Consider the following 24,615-nt stretch of genomic DNA (forward strand, 5'->3'; position numbering starts at 1 on the left):
TTCAGCTTCCATTTTGGAAAAGATGGCTGCCCATTATTGTTGCCCTTTTATGCTAGTAAGCTATATTCGTGGGTCGTTCATGTTGCATTCTGTTCATACATTACTTATGTTAGCATTCTTCATGTCTTTATGGATGCCATGTTAGTATTCTTTTTGTATAAATGCATGTTTGACCAAGAATGTTCCCTCTTCATGTCGTGTGCAGATTTGCTTTGTGTCTAATGCATGGTGATATTGCAACATTAACTTAGTTTTACTTGCGCGATCTAAAGCTTAAATTGTGTTCATCTCCTGTTTTACCTGCTTATGATATGGGCGTTATGGTTGTCTTAGTAACATTTCTCACCTGGGCAGTATTGGGCTGGGGTAGGGACTGTAGCTATGCACTACGTATCAAACTCTCCCTCAACATTGCTGACAGATAAAAATAAGTTTCTACATACGCCTATGTGCAAATATCCCAACTCATAACTAGATGGTATTATATAAATGGAGAGTATTTCAAATACCACACGTTTTACTGTTGCCAGCACATTCATAATGACACTGCAGTCTCTAGGTAGGATGTGAGAATGGTCTTCTCTTCTGCATCCATGGATTGCCTTGTTTTCACACTTCATGGTACAATTATCAGACTGTCTGGTTCCATTAGTGCTTGGTTGATGAAGGGCTGTGGCCATCTCTATGGATTTCCTTTACTACTGCTTTGTCAGTTTGTGTGATGCAATTAGTGCCCAGCCAGTGTATGAGGTTGCACCTCTCTTTGTCTTTCTATGATTGGTCGTCCTTTGGTACCAGACTTCACACCATTGGTCGACGGCCCATTACTTGAGAATGTGATGGGAAACTGGCATTACTGGGGCATGCATGCAGTCAAAGGATGATATGTTGTCTTGTGTAGATTGAAGGCTGCTGGAGAATGGGGAGGGCAGTTGGAGGCTGGTCGGAGGAGCCTTGATCACCATGTCCTGTGATGTCCATTATCATGGGAAGGTTGTCTTAAAAGGAACGATGCAGCACATCACATAACTTCAGATTTCCTGTCACTGGGATTGTCTCCAGTAATGATTGTATTTGCCTGGTGGAGGGCCACAACAGCCAAGAGGATGTAAGCAGAGCTGGGTGAAAACGGCCATACCACTCCCCTCACCTCTCGCTCTGTGGCACATCGCCTCCTCGTTTGTCTAATCCTTCTCTCTCTCTCTCGTCGCATCTTTCTCTCACCCGCGCATCTCTGTCTTCACTGCTGCTGTTCTATTCCCACCCCCTCTCTTGCTGTTCCCTCTGCCTCTGAGCAATGCCTGCGTTGCGTTGCTTATAGGACAGGAAGATGAGAACGAGGGGGAGTCGTTGAGACTGCAGTATTTTGTTGATTTCGAATTGGGGAACAGCGGGGGGGGGGGCTGAAATCAGTTTAGGTGGGGGCCAGGACCCTATGTTACCTTCTTCCACGCACACGCCAGTGTATATGCACACACGTGCAGCGCAGCCATCACGTGGCACTGAATAGTGTTCAAACTCCTGCTCCAGCCTGCCTCTCTTCCTTCGCACACTCTGCCCTTCAACCCCCAGCCCATAAAGATCGCTCTCTCGCGCGCCGTTCTTCCGCAGCCCTCTTCACAAAGCGGGTGGGGGTGGGAGGGGGCTCACCTGAATCAGACAGCAGCCATCCGCCCGTTCCGGATCAAAGTGTTTTCATCGATTAGCTGCATATCACCAGCAGTTCAAGCGCCGAGGGCTCCCGCGCTGTGAGGAGGATTACAATCGCTTCAGCACCGTGGACAGCGTCAGGCGCAGCATTCCCACACACACACACACACTCTGCAGGACGCGCGCGGCTGCTCAACAAGCACGACCTGGCGCTCGCCACGGAAGCAACGCTGCCGGACCTCGCGCGCTGCCCGCCTTGTGGAATTTACCTAGGCAATTAAAGTTGCGGCGGGGATGCCAAGTGCCCATTTTCTCTGCAGTAGGGAAGAGCGTGCTGTCTGTGGGGTGACGTGTTATGTGTGCCCAGGATGCGGTGCAGCCTGATGGCTTCCTTTGCGCAGCCCCCAGGCCCTGGTGCGGTTAGACACGGGTGCCGCGGCCACACGCTGCTCTGCCGGAAGGTGTTGCTGCATCTCTGGACGTGACCGCAGCCACTGCATCTGTGTAGTCAGGTCACCTCACATCTGGACTGCCCTGCTCGGGGGCCAAGGCTCGCCCGCTTTACTTCTGCGTCTCTCCTTAAGGATGTGTTGTCGACCGAAACCCTTGTTGGTAAAAAAAGAGGTGAGGGGCACAGAGGCTTAGCAATTCGTGCCCGCGCTATTGCTGCGCAAAAAAAGAAACACTCAAAAAACAACACCCACGGAAAGGAAATTTGGGAGCAGGCTTGGACGGCGGGTGCATTTCTCTGCCGTGGCGATGATACCGGGAGATTCCGCTGAGCTTGGCCAAGGGAACGTTGAGCGCTGGGCAATTATGGGTCTTCTGATTGCAGCGCACCGCAACTGCACCACAGCACACGGGGATTAGCTGGCGTCTTTACTGCTGCATTGCCTGCGACAAGAGGGCTGGGGGCCGGCCACTGACATGACTTGGAGGAATGCGAGCCTGGGACTACACGATGTGGACGGAGAATGCTGTAAGTATGAGGAGTGGGGAACATTTTCTGTTGTTGTAATTCCTATAATTCTTTGCATGCTACACCACTGCATGTCGCCTGCATTGACAGACCACCGCAAACCGCAGACGCGGAGATGTTCAGGCTGCCTGCCAGAACACCCCCCCTTCGCCCCCCGCCATATGCGCGTGCATGCGTGCATCGCATGTATGAGTTTCAATGCGAACCCAGCGCAGAGTTGACAGCCACCCTTCCCCAGTCAGAATCACACCGTGTTTTTCTAGTGTCTTATATGGACTCGGCGGGGTGGGGGCTGTTCTTTCCCGCAGGGTCATTATCAGTTCACGAGGCTCGGGGTGGCACAAAAGAAAGGCAATGCCTTTGGGGAGACCTGATCTCGGGGGCCCTAGCTTTGCATCCGGACTTCGGACCTTTGGTGGCCAGGCCGTCTAGTCCTTGCTGCGTGAGGCCACACGCGGTGTTGGTGGGTGATGGTGTTGCGGGCCTGCATGCAGCCAGGGCAGCCTTTGGGGGCGGGTGGTGGTGCGGAAGGACATTGCAGCTTCTGTCATCTTTGTCAGAAGTGTGTTCTAGCATCATTCTCCGATATGACTAATCAGCATCGCCCCCGCTACGCGCCACCCCCTCCCTAAACCCCCCTATCTTCTGTGTCCTGGCCAGACCTCGTCCCGCACACGCTCATATTAGTCAATCGGCCTTCTTTAAGCTGGATAGAGGCGGGGGGGGGAAAGGGGTGCTCCCGGGGGTCGCCAAGGTGGGTGATGGCAGATATCTGAGACCCGAGAATTGCCGAAGTTTACAGTGTGTCCGTCGGAGAGGGAAGCAAAAGTTTGCAATGATGGAGAGTGAGGCGGCCGGCAGGGGGCGCTGCAGCCTTTCGATTCCGTACCACGTGAGTGGCAGGGAAACTGCAGTGCTCGCAGATAGAGATAGCTACACGTAGTAAGAGGAAATTCCTTTGAATGTCCTATCAGACGCAGAGCTTTTCCAATCCCGGGCTTTCAATCTTGCACTATCGTTGTTTGCCCGAAGACACAGAGTGCTATTTTTAGGGGCATGAGCCACTTGTACCCCCTCTACCCTGCGCACTCCCTTCTCTGTTAAATGGATGCGGTGTTTCCTGCAGGCCCCTCTAAGAGTGAATCCCTTGGGGATTCCCACGGGAAACAAAATGGCTCATCACTGGAACAAGACACATGCATTCCCGGTCGGCGACACACTTCCCGGGGGCACCCGCGGAGTCAGGGCTAACGCGGCAACGCAAATGAGGCAGCGCTCCTGGGAAGCGCGGCTGCCGGCCACCCCTCGCCGCAGGCAGCGCCGGCTCCTCGGTGCACACGTCTCGCAATCTAGTGCACAACAGAAACTCTGATTGGCCAACGACGCCCGCTTGGTGATGACGCGGGGAGCCCCGTGGTGCGTTGGTGTCAGGCAGGAGGGCAGGGGAAACCCCTTCCCGAGGTCAGGCCGTAACCCCTGGCGAGGGGGCAATGCGTGGGATGTAGGCTGGGAAACAGCTCAAGTGCTTGGCACAGTCACTCCACATTACGAGTTTAGCTCCCCGTGGCCAGTCTGTGATCACTGGAAAGCGCAATAACTTCCGGGAGAGATGGGGGGACGGGAGGGGCGTAGCGGGGATGGGGGACGAGAAGCTTCAGTTTAAACCTATGCCTCTTGCCACCCGCCTCTTCTACAGCTATAGGAAATGTACAACGTCCTGAGGGAGGGGGGCTGGTGGGGGGCTGTAGGGACCGGAAAGGACGCGGCAGTGTCTTCGAGTCCTTCGTGTTTAATATATTTTCCCAGACGGATAGGACATGGGGGCAGGGGGCGGGTATTGGAAAAGAACAAGGGGCTTAGTTAGTGTCCCATATTTAATGCAAGACACTAAGGGCCCGATTCGTGTAATTCCTTGCACGGTTCAAAGTGACTTTGCACTGCTCTAAAGTAACTTTGCACTGGCGACACAAACCCTGATTCATGACACTGTGCAAAGTGTATTTTTGCAGCACAAAGTCAGTCCATGGTCATTGTTGCAGTACAAAATGACTTTGTGCTGCAAAAGTACACTTTGCACAGTTCCATGAATCAGGGTTTGTGTCGGCAGTGCAAAGTCACTTTGAACCGTGCAGAAACCATGAATCAGGCCCTCACACAGATTTTGCAAGAAAGTCCCTAAAGAGAACTTGCACGCGGGTCCTTCCCCAAAAAGATTGCGTGAGACAGGCGTGACGAGCCAGGAGAAGGGTGCATACCAGGGAGATTAAAGGGGCCCTCTCACAAGGCCCCTGGGAATATTCACTCTGTCCACAGAAGATGGAGAGGGCGTGCAAGGTAGCATCTCTGGGCAGGCCGTGCTTCTGTCCACTCTCCAGCACTGTACAGCCTTCCTGTTGCAGACCCGCAATCTCAGAGAAACGACCGAGGTCCCGTCCCAAATAATCCACCCAGGGGCCCTGCAGAGGGCCTCCAGCAAACACCCCCCATCAACCCTCGTGGGAAGAAATATCCCCAACGCTATCAGTGCAGTGACCCCGATGTCTGAGATGGCAAGGAAGCTGCTCAGGTGTGTTTGGGGGGGAGGGGTTCAGGTGCCGTGCTCTATTATTCGGGTTAGCCCAATCCTTCTGCTGCACACCTGCAGTCTCAGGGCGCCTTGATTTCTCACAGTTGAATTGGTGACGCGTGGGAAATGCAGACCAGTAGTCCCCGTGCACGTTGCTACAATGGGGCCTGGTTTACTGAATGTTTAGCGTGGTGCAAAGTGACTTTGTACAGGTGCAAAGTTTCCAACAAACACCCCCGATTTACAGAACAGTGCAGCGCGTATTTTTGCAGTGCAAAGTGACTTTGCTGCAGTATAAAGTCACCTTGCACTGCGCAAAAAAAAAATCTGTAAATCAGGCCCAATGTCTGCGTCTAAAAACGCCCTATAACACGCAGACCAATCTGAACCGCCAGGTCGTGCAGTGCGGTCTGCTTGTTTCTTCCCACAGATTTGGGGTGGGGAGGGGAGCGCCCCAGTTCTGAGCGCACGCAGCTCCTTCTGAATCAATGACTGGGCAGGCAGAGTCCAGCGCCGCCACCAACTGCACCCCTCCCCCACTCCCCAGCCACACGGTTCTGGGGAGAAGCAATTACCGTGGGCCGAGGAAAGGCTCCTATCTGCCTGGGCGGCGTTTGGGAGAAGAGACGGGACCCTTGGGCACTTGGCATTCAGTAGCGAAAGGATCTGCGCCCGTCTTGCAGACGCGGCTCCGCAGAGGGCCTCGAACCACGCCGGAAACTTCTGCGCTCACTTGCAAACTTCCGTGGTCCTCTCAGGCGCAGCTTCGTCGGCCTCGAACAAAGGAAGGCGGCGATAGAGCGGGCGGCTGTGTGTGGCGACCGTAGATGTGCATAGCAGGAGCCCCCCCCCCCCCCCCAGCCCCCCGCCCTCTGGAGCTTCCACGCTCGCTGCAGCCAAGTGTCTGACGACCAAGGAAAGGGCCCTGCTCTAGGACGATACCAATGAACGTGCCTTGGGGATGCGCGCAGGGCAGGATGGCACAGGAGCGGCTTGAACCCGGCTCCTGAGGCTAGGACCAGGCCTATGCTGGGGGTGTCTCCTTCACACCCCCCTGCACCCGGGGATCGAGGGGCCAGCTACTACTGTTGCGAGATGGATTCACAGGCGAGCGCGGGCACGTTTTGAAGGATGCGCTCGGTGCAGTTGGACGAAGTGCTGACCTGACGCAGGCTATTGGGGGCTTGAATACCGGAGGGCCATCGCCACCTCATGGGGGGACTTTACCGCCAGTGGTACGCGGTCCTATTCCTCTAGAATACGAAAAGGAGTGTGCGCGGGTATTGGTGGCTGCGATCGACGTAGGTGGGGGCAGTGCTGTCCTGAACGGTCTCCACATTGCGGGAAACTCTTGCCCGCCTCTGTCTGCTGCGGTCACAGCTTTGCCACTCGCCGCGATCTAAGTAGTTCGGTTCTTCGGGAGAAGTTCATGCCAAGTGAATGATGCCCCGTGCGCGGTGGATGTATACAGTGCACGTTTGCAAAATACAGGCTTGAACCCGGACCTTTGGCGTTGACCTGCCACTGCATACCCCGTGCGTTCCCGCTGTCAACATCCAACTACCGACGGGGATCCGATGAATGAGCAGTCGGGGCCCTGGTGTGGAATTTATACAAAGTGAACCCTGTGGAGTTCTTGCAGCATGTGGCCGGGACAGGCTGGCCCAGCCATGTCTTGAGCCCTGCCCGCAGGTTTTGGGGTCCCTGCGGTGCTGCGGGCGGGCACTATCACGCAAGCACCCAGGATCGGATAGTGAAGGGCAGCGCCTTGTGGTGTGGGGTTTATACAAACTGAAGTGTGTGGCGTTTTTGCAGTATGTGCCCAGGGCAGGGTGGAACAGTGCAACCACACAATGTAGCGCGCTGGAATGCAATGTGTTTTCTGTGTTGATGTCTGCTCGGTGCTGCGTGCACGAAGCTGGGTAACATGTCCTGATGCGTGCTCTGTGGTCATTCCCGCAGGGCCTGAAGCTCGGCAAGATGGGGGTGTTCGGCTCGGCTCTCCTGCTCCTCCACGCGCTGATGGTGCAGCTGGACTGCGCCCGCGGGGCCCAGAAGACCTCCCCGGTCCTCAACATCGCCGTCATCCTGGGCCGGACGCCCTACATCACCGAGAGGGACATCCGGGCCCTCTGGACGAGGGACATGTCCACGGACGTTGACGTCAACGTGGTGACCCTGCTGGTGAACCAGACCGACCCCAAGAGCATCATCACCCACGTGTGCGACCTGATGTCCGGCACCAAGATCCACGGGGTGGTCTTCGGCGACGACACGGACCAGGAGGCCATCGCCCAGATCTTGGATTTTATCTCATCGCAGACTTTCATCCCCATCCTTGGGATCCACGGGGGGTCCTCCATGATAATGGCCGACAAGGTAAGAGTGTGGGGGTCCTGTCTTAGACACGGACACACGTTCATTCGATGCCGCGTGGCGCCCCGCGGCGCAGCATCCCTGATTCACACACTTCACTTGCTCAGCATTTTGAAAGAACAAGTTAGACTGCCACACGGAGTAATGTCGCGATGTGTTTCTGAAATATGCGCAGTTTATCAACACATGCACCCAGGTCTGCATGGCCGTGGCTGAGGCCCACCCTACACTGCCTCTGCCTTGTGTGAGTTGCTTTTTCCTCAGACTCCGGGCGGTGGTTTACCATCTTCCCCCCACGATCCCTTCTCCTCATCAACCCCCCTTTGCAAAAAAGACCTGTCACCTCCTCTAATTTGTCAAAGGGCAACTACTGAGAGGCCACTGCGCCGTTGGCAATTTTGCACGCATCTGGTATTGTGTGATCCCTACAGCTCAGCAGATGTTGTGTTGCAGACTGTGTATGCACGTGTATAGAGTGTGATGGTTACTAGGCGTTTATTACTATTGTTGGGGTACATGGAAACCCTCTTGCCCCTGGAATCTAAGTAAACAGTTGTCGCCAGGACCAACGGATTTCCTTCTAGAGTAGATAGCCCTTGGCTCAGCTGTCCGGGTTAGTGCAGGAAGGAGCAGTTGCGCAACTACTGTGAAAGTTCTACGTCATGTCCTGGGTTGTCTTTTACCGTGGGCAAGTGGTCGCATTTTAAATTGCCGTGTGTCAGTTATTATCAGCACACACATTCCCCATGTTCCAGTCTCACACAGTTCAGTGGAGGGCCCAACGATACCGAGCACGTGTGTGTGCTGTGCCTCTGCGATCTTTTAAACTCACCCACGCCCGGCTTGATCACACCATGCAGGCAGCATGTATGCAGTGGCGCCGTGTTTCTGTGATTGTCAAGGAGTCCTTTCTCTGCATACAGCCAGCCAGTGTGTGGAGGCTCTGTCCCCGTTCTGTAAACGAGGTTATCTTTGTTCAATGTCTGCAGTCGTCCGCCCCGTGATGCGCTGTCCTTGGTACTTCTTTTAGTGTCGGTTCTGTAAACAGGGAGGCTAGCATTGCCCGCTGTTGTCCGCCCATTGATGCGCTGTCCATGGTACCTCTGTTTGTGCCGGTCCTGTAAACAGGGAGGCTAGCATTGCCTGATGTTGTCCGCCCATTGATGCGCTGTCCATGGTACCTCTGTTTGTGCCGGTCCTGTAAACAGGGAGGCTAGCATTGCCTGATGTTGTCCGCCCATTGATGCGCTGTCCATGGTACCTCTGTTTGTGCCGGTCCTGCAAATAGGGAGGCTAGCATTGCTCATTGTCTGCAGTTGTCTGCCCCGTGATGATGGCGAGTCCAGTGGGACAGTGGGAACTGCTGCCAAGTGCTTCCCCTTGAACCCGTCCCGGGAGGGCACCTGCACCCCGAGCGCTGATGGGCTCAAAGTTTTCCTGTTTGTAGTTGAGAAGGCATTGGATTCTGAAAGGAAAGATCTGTGCCGCCTCGGGCGCCCCCGCTTGACTTCAATTAAAAATAGATCGGTTCATTGATCCATGCCTAATTCCAGCTCATTAAACGGGTAAAGCGATTTTAAGCATTCTCAAACATGCGACAAACGTAGCCTAAACATGCAAACGATGTTTATAACAGGGAGAGGAGTGAGCGAACACACACACACACACCTCTCCGTCCACCCACACCACAACCACACGCTCCATTGAACACGTACCACGTGATTAATATCACGGGACGCATACACACGCGAATACAGTTACACCCAGACTGCACTGAACATGTGCACATGCATTAACCCACTCCCCCTCGCACGCACTCGCTCATACGCACATAAACATACACAAAACACACGTGTTGCACTGAAATACGTACACATCAACAGACATGGGCCGGACACACACCAACACACATATAAAAGCATGATCCCACTCGCTTTCTCTCACCCTATCTCATCTCCCCTCTCCCACGCGCATACACACACCACTTGCGACAGATGTATGCCATGTTATGTTACTTTTCATAGTATCGCTGTGTTTGAAAGCACACATTGTTACCAATTTAATGGGAACACACACCGCTGCCCCAGAACACAGCATCCGTATGCACAGCACATGCAATTTCCGCCAGTAGCAGGGTTTGTGGCGTTAATCGCTTGTGCCCTAAAGCATGGTGCGTGCTGCGTCATAAAGAACGCTCCATTGTCAGTCGACCCACGTCCCCTTCAATGACCTAGCTAGAATGAAAACCTATACGTTGGTGAGCAGGCCATGCATATCGATAACGTTAACAACACATTCGTGTTTTTTTGTCATCGTGCACATTAACAGAGCTAGCGCAACGAAGCACACGCCCTTATTACACATATTACAGCACTCACGCAGTTATTACCTTAAGACACAAACTATTCTCATGAAGCACGCGGTAACTTCGCCAAGGCGGACACACACTTTGGCACATCATATGGTCATGCAAAGTGACATCACAGGACGTGACATCACAGGACGTGACATCACAGACAGTGTCTCTGCAGGACACAACGCCGGGCAGGGCTTGTTTTTATTTTTGCTATTTTTTTTTACTGCAGTCTGCTTTCCCACAAAACTAAAAAGTGATGGATGGAAGACTTGCAATACTTCATAACCACCAGCATTTGTCTGGTCAACCCTACATACCATGCTGCAAAAAAGCAGATGGGTACCATCTAGTTAATCAGTCGCTCTCAGATTGTACCCCAACAGGGTTACTGTGGGCACTTAATATTCAGTTGAAAAAATGATTTCACAAAAGTAAAAGTCATTCCAAGTAATCAATTCATGAGAAATTAAAGATCAAAGGCATTAATGATGATCATAATCAAATTCGTTATAATTAATTCTTAATTCAGAGGCCAGCAATTGCTTCAACGCATAAAGGGATCATTTTGCCAATGCATTTCGGAGCCTTCAACTCCTTCTTCAGGACTTTTTCAGTCAGCTCCCCTAAAACTTTTCTCATTATATTGTCCTTGGGATCTACAAGGTGATTATTTAAGATGAACTAACATATATATATATATATATATTAAACTTGCCCACTTATTCGCACTGACAACCATACATACCAGACATTGGTGGCAAGACAAAGGGCCTTCTTACCAATTTCGTGGTAATTCGGAGGTAAATTAAATCAATCAGCGTCAAATTCGATTAGCATCTCCACCACTTGGTCCTACGGATTGTCTGCAGGATTCCAGGTGGTGGTAGGACGGTATAAATCCCCATTTTCTGAGTCAATTGGGATTTCAGCAGAATTGCCGTCCATGGTTGTTCGGCTGATTGTGCAGATTGTTGTCAGGAACGAGGAGGTAAATCCTCCTTCTTAATAGCAAACTTGTAGTACAGCGGTGTTGTAATGCAGCAGTAATGTGCCAGTAACAGAATTACTGCTACATTACCGCTATTTTTACCTGCAGTGCCATTCTTGTAATGAGGCCCAACAACCGGATTCCATTTGGCTGGTCCCCTCCTGTAATGGGGCAGATGAGATAAAAACAATGGCATGGAAGTCTGCCGTGAGCAATGCTAGTGGTCATGATTAATTAAGAGCTTTGCTGCCACCACTTTTGTAATGCAAAGAAAGAAGAAGGTGCACTATGCAATACCCAGTTTCATCACATTGCATCCCTTCCAGAATTACAGTTCCCATTCATCAACCCTTATTTTTCATCTAACCTCAAGAAAGGAAAACCAAAGAATAGACACATTGGATGCAATGTGCTAGGCACCTCAGTTGGTTGATGTACCTGCTGCAGCAATTTGTGTGCAAGCGGAGGGTTACGTTTGTATCCCGAATGTGCCTGCACATTAAATCCTTCTTAGACTTGACACAATGATTAGCACTGCCCTCCTTTCTGAGATACGACAGGTTAGGAGAAAACAAAGCTGACACTGTCCTTGAGCAGCAGTAGACCTTTTCCAAGTGCCCGGACAGCCAAAAGTAGCACCCACATGCCCTGGATCATTGGAGAGACAGGAGGAAACTTTAAGCAATGTATGATAGGCAGGCAGGCTCAGATGATCAAGCACCCCATTCTTAAAATGAGTTTCTTCTCCTGCACAGCACCACCTATAAACTGTGTAGCCGATGGAGACCCGTTGGACACTGTCCCGAGGCTGATATGGGGATTAAGACCAACATTGGACTGGCAGATTCCATATACGGGTAAGTCCTTTGACCAACCAAACATTGTGGCACATCACTTATTTCACTTTTTTCTTAGGAGGCCACCATGCTTCCATGAGCTACTCTCAAGCCAAGGCAACAATTAGCCTGTTAAAACGACTGTATAAATGATAAATATTATTATTATTATTATACACGGAGCAAACATCAGTGCCTATTAAACAATGTATGAAACATGCTTTTGTGCACTTAACGCTTCACACAATCAGAGCCACCTAGCCATACGAACCCCGAGGACACAGTCTACAGGCCAACAGGCCAGACATCCACTGCACATCCGGGCAACGTCTAATTAAAACATTAGGAACAGAAGTGAATCCACCATCCAGACCCCAAATAAAATGGATGCTAACCCATAAAGACTCATCGCCCCGCTTTTGAGAACCCACCAATTTAGCCTTGATAAAGACCCTGCAAGGTCAAAACACGTGTCGGTTGACCACCTATATCACCTTAGTAAAGAACACAAAACCCACTGGAAGCAGAATTTGATTAGTATTTCTTCGAGCACAAGGTATCCAGGCTAAACTACCCTTGTTTCACACAATCACTTCCCTTCTAAGTGATTCCAGTTTTGGCAGCTGGTGAAATAGCGTCCATTTAGATAGAATGATTTTCCCAGGATCACATTGATTGGTGAAACAGGGCGCCCTCGTTGTGGTTTGAGGTTTTCTGGGGGCACAATTTGTACATTTGTGTGCTTCACACTCTGCATTTTTCTGCTGCATTTCTTAGTTGTCCAGGATAAAGGAAGGATGTGTGGTAAGTTCTGGCCTGGTAGCTCACATCCCTCTGTAGCTTTGAACAGTATTTTGAGTTTTATTTTGCAAGTATGAAACACAGGACTGCATTGCATGACAGCAATCAATCAAATTTAAAAGTCAGCACCCAGGGACACCTCAGGTGGACCCACTTGTGATGCCTTTGATAGCCATGCAGGGCAGCATCACCCGCTCTTACCCAGTGTTTCACACAGAGATGCGCTCTACAAAACAAACACTCAATGGGCCTCATTACAAGGATGGCGGTAAGGATTTACCGGTACCAGTATTTTACCAGTACCAGTAAATCCTTACCGCCTTACTACGAGGCCCCTTTGCGGGTTGGGGAATTTAACGCCTGCTTTTTGCAGGCGTTAAAAACCAACCCGCAAAGGGACCCAGGGAGCTAATTATGGTACCGCAATTTGCGGTACCGTAATTAGCGCCTTCCCCATTCCCATTATGCCCTATGGGGCAAAAATGGGAATGGGGAAGGGCAATGGTGGAAGGGGGAATTACCGCCCCGCCAACCTTGGAATGGGGCGGTAATTCCCCTTTCCACCAAGGCGGTGCCGGTATTTTACCGGCATGAACCATGGCGCTAATAGCGCCATGGTTCTCCGCCACTAACACCAAAGGGTGGTTTACAGGGTATAGGAAACGGGTTTACTTTTAGAGAAGTTGCAATATTGTGTTTTAAGCACACACAAAAAGTAGAGTCGTTGGGATTCCCTTATACACATGCTCATTTTGAGGTAGCAGAGTGGGACAGCAGGTGGGCGCGTCAAACTGACATGATAATGGCATTCCAATAACACACACATCTGGTAATGCTGCCTTAAAGTGGACATGATCTCGGTGGGATGTGGCCAAAGCAAACAGAAGGCTAAGCAGCACCCCGAGACACTTCTTTGTCCCGGTAAATCATGCGCTGAAGTTTTCCATTTTGGGGGCAGCAGTGGTTGAATACCTCCTGTTCCTATGTAGTCGCCACTGCAGAGTCACCAGCCCAGTGATTTAGCACCAATATATCGTTTTATCACGAGCATGCATACCATTATAACGCTGTTAGCACATGGGATATTCATGTTACATACTATACATTTTCATAAGCTTGGTGCTAGCTTTCTAAAAAACACACCTTAAACAACATGCAAACACAGTCCTCACAGAGCAAGCACATCCAGATTTCACCCAGGTCATCATCAACGTTACAGAGCACAGTGTATGCATAAAAGCACACCCACATCCTCTGATGAATGCACCAGCTGCAGTGTAACACATTCAGTAGTGTAATAACAATACACTCATTTCATATTGTATGTCCCCTATCGTGCTAAAGAACATACACTGTTATAAAGTTTGTGGTGGTATCATCATGCAAACATTCACACACACACGCACGTGTGCGCATCCACACACACACACACACACACCATCACCCCCAGCATACACAGTGGTACACAGTGCCACTTGCACACACACATAAACACCCACACTGGTTTATTGGTAGATATGCCACTCCTTCTATTTTCACACCCTGGTTCATTCTACTATGTCCCGTTGGAAGCTCATCCCAGGGTGCCGTTCCCAAATGACGCCTCACTGCCTTCGGAGTAGCCATAGCCTGTTTGTTGGTTCTGGGAAGCTCAACCATACCACACCCATGCAGAAACAACGACCCAGGCTGCCTTTGCCAGCCCATGCTCAATGTAAACAGGGATAGACGTGTAATAGAAATCATTGGGACAACGTAGCACTAGTTCGTTTGCTTTTTAAAGAACATACCTTTAGTTCAAAGGCTCAAGAAACACGTCCTGGACTCTTTCGCTTTCTCCTGTGCCAAATATAGTATCGGCTCAGGCCGGGCATTCAACCACTTTCAGTTTCCCAAGTCACAGCCAGGTTGACACACACACAGCGTCCATGGATCTGCAGGGCGTTAAGGTGCTCAGGCTGCAAACCCATTTCTTTTATCCGTGGGAGAGTCTTTCATTTGCATGATGGAACGTTTCCAACTCAGAGAGCTCTTAAAGCACCGGTTACCTTGCAAATCTGTGATAAATAAAGTGAGCCACACAAAGCATCCATTTAAAGATTTGTTTTTAGCCATGATGTCTATTATCTTGAGATGCAAAAAAATAAAGTTGCTTTATGTCGCTTATCTTATGTTTTCAACTTCATGAGTAACAACGAACTGAAGGTTTGTGATAAAAGATATCCGTATCTGTCTGAGTTTATTACGCAACTTCCTTTATTGCATGTCTTAAATCACAGAAAGTACAGTGGGTTTAAGCAGAATTTTCAGGTTGACACTATCTTCCGTTCTGGGACTTGTATTTGACCATTCGGGATGTGAAAACTAAAACACAATGAGATTCGTTTGGCTTAACATGTCGCTGTATGGATTCACACGTTGTCATGCGGCTTTATTATGAAATGTGTGTTTCTTGTAAGTAAACTCCATAAGACATGTTTACTGTCGTCCTTGAAATCCAAACTATTTTGTATTGAGTAAAGCTTGGAAGGTATGTGGTCAAATTTGAAGAGTGGTTTAAAATCCCTGCTTCACTGTTCAGCCAAAGCTTGTGATCCTGGTCCTTACCCCCATACCTCCCCATTCCCCACACTGACCCTCCCCACCAACCAACCAACTGTCCGGCCATCCAATTCCGGACTGGTCAAGCTGAGAGCTCCGGTATACATGAGGCTTCATGTACACTTGCTGATACAATAAAACAGAATTTCCACCTGTGCGATTTCAGGGCAAGCTTTGACCCCACCACACGACGCTGCCAAAAGCTCTGCACCCTGACTTTTATTATTCTCAGGATGAACTGCCACCGTCTAATATTTAAGAAGAAATCGAAGCCCTGGTTCTGGCGCTCGTGCTTAATTTGTGCTCCGTTCTCTGGTGCCCATGTGAAATAGGTCGCCTGTTTTTGGAAACCATAAAAGCATGAGTTTATCACCAGCCACATGGTGTCATCATACGGTACATGCCATCATCCTCATCATTAGGTGCATGCTCGTATCATATGATACATGGTGTCCTCACAAGGCACATTGGTTCATCATATCGCATAATGTGACATCAAAAAGTATATGGTGTGATCATAAACACATGCCTTCATCCTTAGGACCATGCAGTCAGCATAACATACACACCATCATCATAAGATGCAAAGCCTGCCCATAAAACACATTGCAGCATCATACGTTACATGGTGATATTATACGACACATGGAATCCCATAAAGGGATATGCTGTCATCATAAGGCACATAGCACCATCATCTGATACATGATTTCCTCCTCAGGTGCATGGCAGCATCAAGCAATACTTAGTAACATCATAAGGTAGGTGGCATCATGGTAATGTAAATGGCATCATCCTGAGGTACATGACAGCATCATAATAATGCATTCAAAAAGTGTGGGGTGTCATCTTAAAACACATAGGGCCTCATCATGAGTTGGGCGGTAACACCAGCGGTATTACCGCTGGCGCTATTAGCCCTACCGCCAAACCCCCCGGCGCTATTAGCACCAGATCATGGGTTTGGCAGAACTGTTAGTGCCCATTCCCCATTGGTCCCATTCGGGAATTCCTCATTCCCCATTGGGCCCAATGGGGAACATCCGCGCTATTACCACCGGCAAATTTCCTGCCAGCGGTAATAGCGCCGAAAATCAGCAATTTTGCCGCAGATTTTCCCCAACTCAGAGCTGGGGGGGGGAAATCCACCAAGGCCATGATCTGGCAGACCCTTAAATGTGGCGGTAATAGCGCTACCGCGCTACTGCCGCATTTAAGGGTTACCGCCAGACTTGTGATGAGCCTGATAGTGTCATTGATATGATATGATAAGTCATTTATAATGCGCCTGTACACAAGTATTTCTAGGCACAACAAGACAAGCAAGGGTAGACAGAGTGAGGACAAAACAAACAATCTTACTAGGACTTGTGTCATTCAGACCATGCAAGTGTTAGGGGGAGGAAAGAGGAGAAGTGCCAGAGCGGGGGTTGGGAGCAATGACAAAAAGGCGGTAAGTGCTGCCAGGGTCGTGGCTCAAGTAAGTGCAAGGGCAGGGGACAGTAGGGTTGCAGAGACAGGCCCTAAGTGGGTGTGAGTCCTGGAGGCAGTGCAAGGGGCTATTAGTCATGCAGGAGCCTGGTGCCCGTAAGGTTTCAGTGGGTGGCCTGGTAACCAGTTAGCACAGCAGACAGGAGCATCAGCAGGGGAGAGAGAGAGAGAAAGCAGAAGCAAAGAGGAAGGTCATGAGTTGCTTCCGGAGGCCCCAATCCGATGAAAGAGATGAAAGAGATCCACCCCCACTCTCTGGCTGGAGAAGTGTCAGACCCTCAGAGAGGTGGAGGTGGACGAGCGGAGGGCTAGAGAAGGAAGAAGTTTCAGGAAGAGAGAGTTGGATGTAGTGTGGTCTCCGGCCTCATAACGCCTTGTGTATGATGCAGAGGGTCTTGAACTTGATCCTTGCAGCCACAGGGAGCTAGTGAAGTGATTTCAAGGCAGCAGAGATACAATCCCTGGGCTTCAGGCCAAGGACAAGTCTAGCAGTCCTGTTCTGGATTAGTTGCAAAGGGTGAAGAGTAGAGGCAAGCAGATTTAGAAAAAGGCTGTTGTAGTAGTCCAGCCTAGAGCTAACCAGGGCTCTGGAGACAGTGAGCTTCTGTGGGAAAGTGAGAAAAGGAAGAATACCTTTGAGGAGGTTCAGCCGGTAGTGTGACTTCTTAGAGATGTTAGAGATGTGAGGAGAGAAGGAGAGGGTGAAGTCGAAGATGAGCCCAAGGTTCTTCACTTCACAGGAAGGTGCGGGTAGAGGGCCCAGGGTGGGCGGCCAGAGTGAAAGAGGGAAAGTGGGAGCAGGGGTCTCAATGAGAAGGATCTCAGTCTTACTGGCATTACAGCAGAGATCTTTGGAGGCACACCTTTCCTGAATCGTGGATAGACAGTCAGGAATGAGCGAGAGAGCAGAGGATGCTGAGTGGACCCTGAAGGAGAGCTGAATGTTATCTGCATAACATTGAAAGTTAGAACAGAAGGTAGAGATGAGGTGGGCCAGAGGTGCCAAGTAATGGTTGAAGAGCCAGGGTGAGAGGTTATCGAAGGCAGAGGATAGATCAACGAGAATGAGAACAGAAGGAAGGTTAACATGGAGATCAGAGAGCAAGTCATCCCAGGTGTTCAGGAGAGCTGTTCCTGTGCTTCTGGCTGCTCTAAAGCCAGACTGGTGGCCATGGAGACAACCAACTGATTCAGTATGGAGAGTAAGCTGGGAGATGGCCAGCTTTTCTTGGAGTTTGCCCAGGAAAGGAGTGATTCAAATGGCACAATGGGTTACCTGGAATCATTATAATGTGTATGGCATCAACAGAGTTCATATGGCTTCATCATCTAGTACATGGCATCTTAAAAGGCACCTGGTGTCCTCCTAAGGCACAATGCAATTGATGCCATCATTAGGCACACAATATCCTCATAAGGTATGATCAATCGTAATTCACCCGTCATCGTTATAAGATATATTGGGCCTGATTTACAAAGCGTTTTCCTATGGGATTGAGCCATTGAAAAAGCTTTTGTAAATTAGGTCCATTGTGTCTTCGAGTCACTTGGCATCATCCAAGGGCACCTGGCATTACCAGAAGTTATGTGGTGTTATCAAAAGGTGCATTGCATTGCTATGCGGTAGATGACATGTTCATAATGTACGTGTAATCATCACAAAGCAATCAACAGTATCACGAGTTACATGGCATCATCCGACAGTATATTATGATATCATTTTGAACATGGTATCTTGATATGGTACATTATGCAATAACAAGGCGCATAGATCCTGCATAATGTAGGCAGCATCACAATAAGGCACATGGCACCACCAGAAGGTGCGTGACGTCACCAGAAGGCACATGCCAGCTTCATCTGTAACACAGCATTTCAATCAATCATATGGCCCAATCTTAAAGCCTGCTCTCATTAAAAAGCACACACATTCCCCAGGCATCATGCAATTCCACAGCTAAGTTCTGGCTCTGAATGGAGATCCCATATTACATTATTAACTCAAATTCTTGCATCATGGATCAGAAACCCAAGCTTCCCAGTATTATCATTATCTTTATATATCTTCCAGCACAACAATGAAAGACGGATTATCTTTAAAAGCACTTGGGGTAATCTACACCATATGCTAGATGTAACTGAACAGTGACATGCCCCTGCTTTCGTATGCAAAATCGGATGAACCCGAATCTGGCCAGGGACAGGACTACAATGAGTGACATTTCTACTAAGCAAGCCATTCACTCGTGTACACTTGGGAATCCACGAATAGGGAACCACACGAGTTGCTCCCAGCAGTACATCAGAGAACGACTCTCGAAGTGTAGGCCTTCAACATCTTGTGCATGTGTAAGATGCACCACGCGGAAGTCAAACCTGATCCAAACAGAATGCAATACCCCTTTCCCAAACATAGGGCCTGGTTTGCAGACATTTGTTTTGGAGCAAACCATAGGTGCCCGGGAGCATTTCAGATTTGCACCTGCCACTTTGCAACTGATTCGCAAAGTCTTAGACGGGAGCAATTTGGGAGATCCTTCAAGCCTCTTTGAGATGCTCAAGTGCAAATGTGATTCACAAGGATCTGCTCAAGGGCATCTCCAACTGCTCTCCAATTGTAGACTTTGCAACATGTTTGCTTCAGTGCAAATCAGGAATTAGCTAGCAGGAGCCAATCAGAGATGCTCACCGGCATCTCATGTTTGCTTCAGTGCAAATCAGGAATTAGCTAGCAGGAGCCAATCAGAGATGCTCACCGGCATCTCATGTTTGCTTCAGTGCAAATCTTAGGAATTAGCTAGCAGGAGCCAATCAGAGATGCTCACCGGCATCTCATGTTTGCTTCAGTGCAAATCAGGAATTAGCTAGCAGGAGCCAATCAGAGATGCTCACCGGCATCTCATGTTTGCTTCAGTGCAAATCAGGAATTAGCTAGCAGGAGCCAATCAGAGATGCTCACCGGCATCTCATGTTTGCTTCAGTGCAAATCAGGAATCAGCTAGCAGGAGCCAATCAGAGATGCTCACCGGCATCTCATATTTGCTTCAGTGCAAATCTTAGGAATTAGCTAGCAGGAGCCAATCAGAGATGCTCACCGGCATCTCATGTTTGCTTCAGTGCAAATCAGGAATTAGCTAGCAGGAGCCAATCAGAGATGCTCACCGGCATCTCATGTTTGCTTCAGTGCAAATCAGGAATTAGCTAGCAGGAGCCAATCAGAGATGCTCACCGGCATCTCATGTTTGCTTCAGTGCAAATCTTTAGGAATCAAGTCAAGACTGTGCGATATGTGTTTAGCACACAGCACTCCTGGAAATGTTGGTCATTGCAGGGGCATATTTACGACCACTGTATATTACACGTTCCATTGCATCCCCTGTGAATCCAGCCGCGGGAGTCATCACAAAGCAGATAGAATGGGCCTGAGGACTCTAGTGTGTGCTAGCGTTTTCACCATGAAGCATGTTTATCATTCTAGTCTCCGCACAAAGCAGATACTTAAACCTTAAGCACAACGCATCACCATAAAGCAGGCAGCATGTGCTTGTTGAGGTTAGTGTGTGCTCATCATTTTAGTATTACCACAAAAGCAGACACCAGACTCGTAAGGACATCTCATCATCACCGAGCACAGGTCAGCCTCTGAAAGAGCATGCCGTCATGATACAGCAGGCCCTGTCACAAGACCCATACCATGTACCACTTGCCTTAGTTCCATATCACACGCAGCAACATCACTGCTGGACTCTGCTCTGCCATGACATATGCTGTTATAATAAAACAAGGCATTGTATTCTTTTTTCTTGGGACATCCTTGTATCATAGTTCAGGCAACATGCCCACCTTGGAAGCAGGATGACACAGAGCAGCACAGGTTCGATCCCCGATTCTGTGCTTAGGAACCTCTGGGTATTTAGCGCGTTATAAATAACCAATCATATCAAACATATGCATAAAGCACGTGGCACTATCACAAAGCCAATACCAGCATCAGAGCACCTCTACAGAGTCCTTGCTGGCTTATTAGAAAGACATGCTGCTGAGGATGCACAAGGGACCACCTTGTCCAGATGGTTGATCCACGGTTCAACCCCTCCTGACTCTGCACGGCTGGGGTGGGCTAAAGGCTGTGCTCTGCCCTGATTGACAGCACTGTTGCTTTTGGAAAGCATGGGCCTGTTTTGCTCATTTTGAAAAGTATGTGCCCTGATGAGCATCGGGACAACAGTGCATAATATGCGTTATTAAAGACAATGCACACCAATACACTATACAGCTCTGCTCCCACATAACTTCCCATAACAGTGTCGGCACTATATTGTTAAATTGCATGTACAGTACTTGATGTATTAGTGTATATTTTGAAGCACTTGAGGCAGGCATAGTCATTGTTATACCTTCAACTGGTCATTATTTTACCCACCTGGGTTGGATGAAAGGGAATACGTGCACCTGGCTGGATTCAATATCTGGGGCATTGGAACTTCTCATGGCGCAGAGACGCGGGAGCAACCTTGGATTCATGTCGACTGCAGAAGGAGCCAACTACAGTGGAGGACGTGTTCCTGCACTAGAGACAGCTGTTTGCCTTTCTTCCAATCCTGACTTGCTTCCCATGGGAACAGGGGCGGTTTATCATCAGATTAAACAGGCAGAACTCATGTGTTCCTGTTTTGGGATTCATCCAACTTCCCATTGGCTTGCCTCTTCCTCTCATTTGCCCTGCCTGACTGTGGTGACTCTTTCATCCCTCCCATTTTGCATATGCGCATAGTTATCAGTATCCCACCCAGGGCTCAAGTTGAGGTCACTTGAGCATCAAAGGTCAGCATGGACACAGCGTCTTATGATTCACTGCGGGCCCTTGACAAGCACCTCAATGGAAACTGGGCCCCAAGGTAGCATCCCCTCTACTTTCATTGTCATCAGCCATTGGAGTGTTCATATTCAAATAGAACAAAACCATCCCTTCACATGTCCTGGCATGCAAAGCAAGGCTTCCTTCCCAATAAGGGTTCTTTGTGACCCTTGATTGAGCAAGGATCTGGGTGGGACCCACAAGGAGAAACACAGGGTCCCTACAACGCATTGGGCCTCATTACAACCCAGGCGTTAAGGGGTTAACGGCGCCATAAAAGGTGGTGGTGCCGTTAAACCCTTAACGCCTGATTACGAGGTCCCTTTGCGGGTGGCACTTTAACACCTGCTAAAAGCAGGCGTTAAAAAACCAACCCGCAAAGGGACCTAGGAGCTAATTACGGCACCGTAATTTACGGTGCCGTAATTTACGGTGCCGTAATTAGCGCCTTCCCCAGTCCCATTGAGCCCTATGGGGCAAAAATGGGAATGGCCATGGCGGCATGGGGAATTACCGCCCCGCCAACCTCGGAATGGGGCGGTAAATCCCCATTCCACCATGGCCGAGTCGGTAAGTTACCAGCATGGACCATGGTGCTTTTAGCACCATGGTCCAACGCCTGGGTCGTAATGAGGCCCATTGAGCATCAATCTGTAGAAGTCTGAACACTTTTCTACTGGTGTGCACTATCCCCTAAAATCAAATGAGGGACCACTGATATTTTATAGGTTTCTGCCATTTGACTAACAAGAAACATACCAAACATGTGCAGGTTGAGTATACATTACAATATCTATTTCTTATTTTGTTATGAGGAACACAAAAAGAGGATACACTATCTTCACATTTATTTCCAGGTGGGCTGAGTAACAAACAGGTTACTTTTATTAAAGGTGACTTATCCATGGCTTAAACCTGAAGAGGGGTATTGAATTCACAACCAAGTTACTATGTGTAACTCTGACTTATCCCTTGACTGAAACCTGTAGAAGGCTATTTGATTAACAAATAAGTTACTTTGAGTAATGTTGACTTACCTTTGGCTTAACCCAGAAGAGGGCTATTCAATTAAGAAAGACATTACAATGTGTAACTGTGACTTTCCATTGATGTAACCCTAGAGAGGGATATTCGATTCACAAAGAAGTTACTATGAGCAACTCTGACTTTTCTCTTGATGTAACCCTGGAGAGGGCTATTTGATTCACAAAGACGTTACTATGATATACTATAACTTACCTTTGACGTAATCCTGCAGAGGGCTATTTGATTCACAAAGAAGTTACTATGAATAACTCCAATTTTCGTTTGCCGTATTCTTGGAGAGTGCTATTAGATTCACAGAGAAGTTTCTTTAACTAACTCTGACCTTTACTTTGATGTAACCATGGAGAAGGCTATTTGATTCACAAAGAAGTTACTTTGAGTAATGTTGAACTGCCCTTGACTTAACCCTGGAGAGGGCTAATTGATTCACAAAGAAGGCACTTTGAGTAATGTTGACTTTCCCTTGACTTAACCCAGAAGAAGGCGATTCGATTCATAAAAAAAAAACATTACTATGAGTGACTCTGATATCCATTGACGTAAAACCTATTCAATTCACAAAGACGTCACTATGATTAACTGACCTGTCCCTAGACATAGCCTTGGAGAGGGATATTCAATTCACAAAGAAGTTACCATGAGTTACTCTGACTGTCCCTTGATGTAACCCTGAAGACAGCTATTCGATTCACAAAGAAGATACTATGAGTAACTTCAGCTTTCCTTTGATGTGACTTTGGAGAGGGCTGTTAGATTCACAGAGAAGTTTATTTGAGTACCTCTGACGTTTACCTTGACACAACCCTGGAGAGGGCTATTCGATTCACAAAGAAGTTACTTTGAGTAATTCTGGCTTACTCTTAACGTAACCCTGAAGAGGGCTATCCGATTCACAAAAGAGTTACTTTGAGTATCTCTGGCTTACCCTTGACCTAACCTTGGGAGGGCTATTCAATTCACAAAGCAGTTACTTTGAGTAACTCTGACCTTCCCTTGATGTAACCCTGGAGAGGGCTGTTCAATTCACAATGACGTTTCTTTGAGAAACTCTCACTTACCCTTGACTTAACCTTAACAAAACAGCTGGTGCATCTAATGGTCCTCTCCAGGTTTAAGTCAAAGGTCAGCAAAGTCTTCATGAAGCCCCATTGAATCTAGTGTATAATATAGACACCTAGGCTATGTCCCCTTGCAATGTACAATACTCTGTGACACATAGGATCTATATGTCCAAACTCTACAAATACCCCCCCAAAATAAATAAAATACATGCAATATCAAAGTAGACATTTATAAAAAAAAAGTTTATGGCGCTTTTGCCCTTTAAATATGGATTCCTTAAAACAACAGCCATCATCTGTGGAGGCGAAAACACTTTTTAGTGGATGAGCACAAATATACTGCTGGTAAATATCTTCAGATAAAAAGAACCTTAAACAACCTGGTGTGCAATTGTGGCACTGCTCTCTGACCATTCATCTCTGCCTGTGCTATGCAAACTGTGGGTACTAGTGGACTTGGACAACCACCACGTCACATGTTGGGCCTATGATATTTAATTTGGCCAACTCTAAATGCCGGTGATGCATTGATCCATTGGGCTACTTTGGTCGCTTTCTCAATGTACCAATATTTCCAACATACCATTAGAGAGCAATGAGACAGTAGAGTACCACACACACCATTACACTGACGTGCAGAATGCTTCCTAACTGGCAAGGTTCAATGTCTGTGCTGCCTGTCAATGGATGCTGATGCATCCACTGCAACAAAGAGACCAAGAAAGAGTTCTGTGCCATGGCATCTTCACACTTCTCTGCCAATTTCTACCACATACCCTTTGTGTTCTTCAGCTTTAATAGTGCATTGTCAGTACAATTGCTGTTATGTGCCTTTTCCTTTTTTCTTTTACTCATTTTGTTCCAGCAGGCTTGTGGTGTTCATTTTGCAGGGATAAACATAATGATGTCTTAAGACATTGTTTTTATACTATGTTTATAATGTTGTACATGCAATATTGTATTTTTATTCATTTATTGTGATTTGGCTCATACTAAAAGCTTTCA

General features: G+C 48.5%; 1 protein-coding gene across 2 annotated transcripts in view; it reads left to right on the forward strand.

Annotated features, from left to right (window-relative positions):
* The first annotated feature begins 1,415 nt into the window (after positions 1-1,415).
* GRIN2A (glutamate ionotropic receptor NMDA type subunit 2A) overlaps positions 1,416-24,615 on the forward strand; it is a 2,125,912-nt gene continuing 2,102,712 nt past the window's right edge. The window contains exons 1-2 of one of the 2 annotated variants that reach the window (XM_069647845.1): positions 1,416-2,629; positions 7,158-7,574. In XM_069647845.1, the coding sequence (XP_069503946.1) occupies positions 2,591-2,629; positions 7,158-7,574 (456 nt within the window). In that variant the 5' untranslated portion in view covers positions 1,416-2,590. The remainder of the gene's footprint in view (positions 2,630-7,157; positions 7,575-24,615) is intronic. The other variant, XM_069647844.1, reaches the window with a different exon arrangement.

This window comes from Ambystoma mexicanum, chromosome 2q (genome assembly GCF_040938575.1).
Source record: "Ambystoma mexicanum isolate Mex_15411 chromosome 2q, UKY_AmexF1_1, whole genome shotgun sequence".
NCBI classification, from domain to species: domain Eukaryota; kingdom Metazoa; phylum Chordata; class Amphibia; order Caudata; family Ambystomatidae; genus Ambystoma; species Ambystoma mexicanum.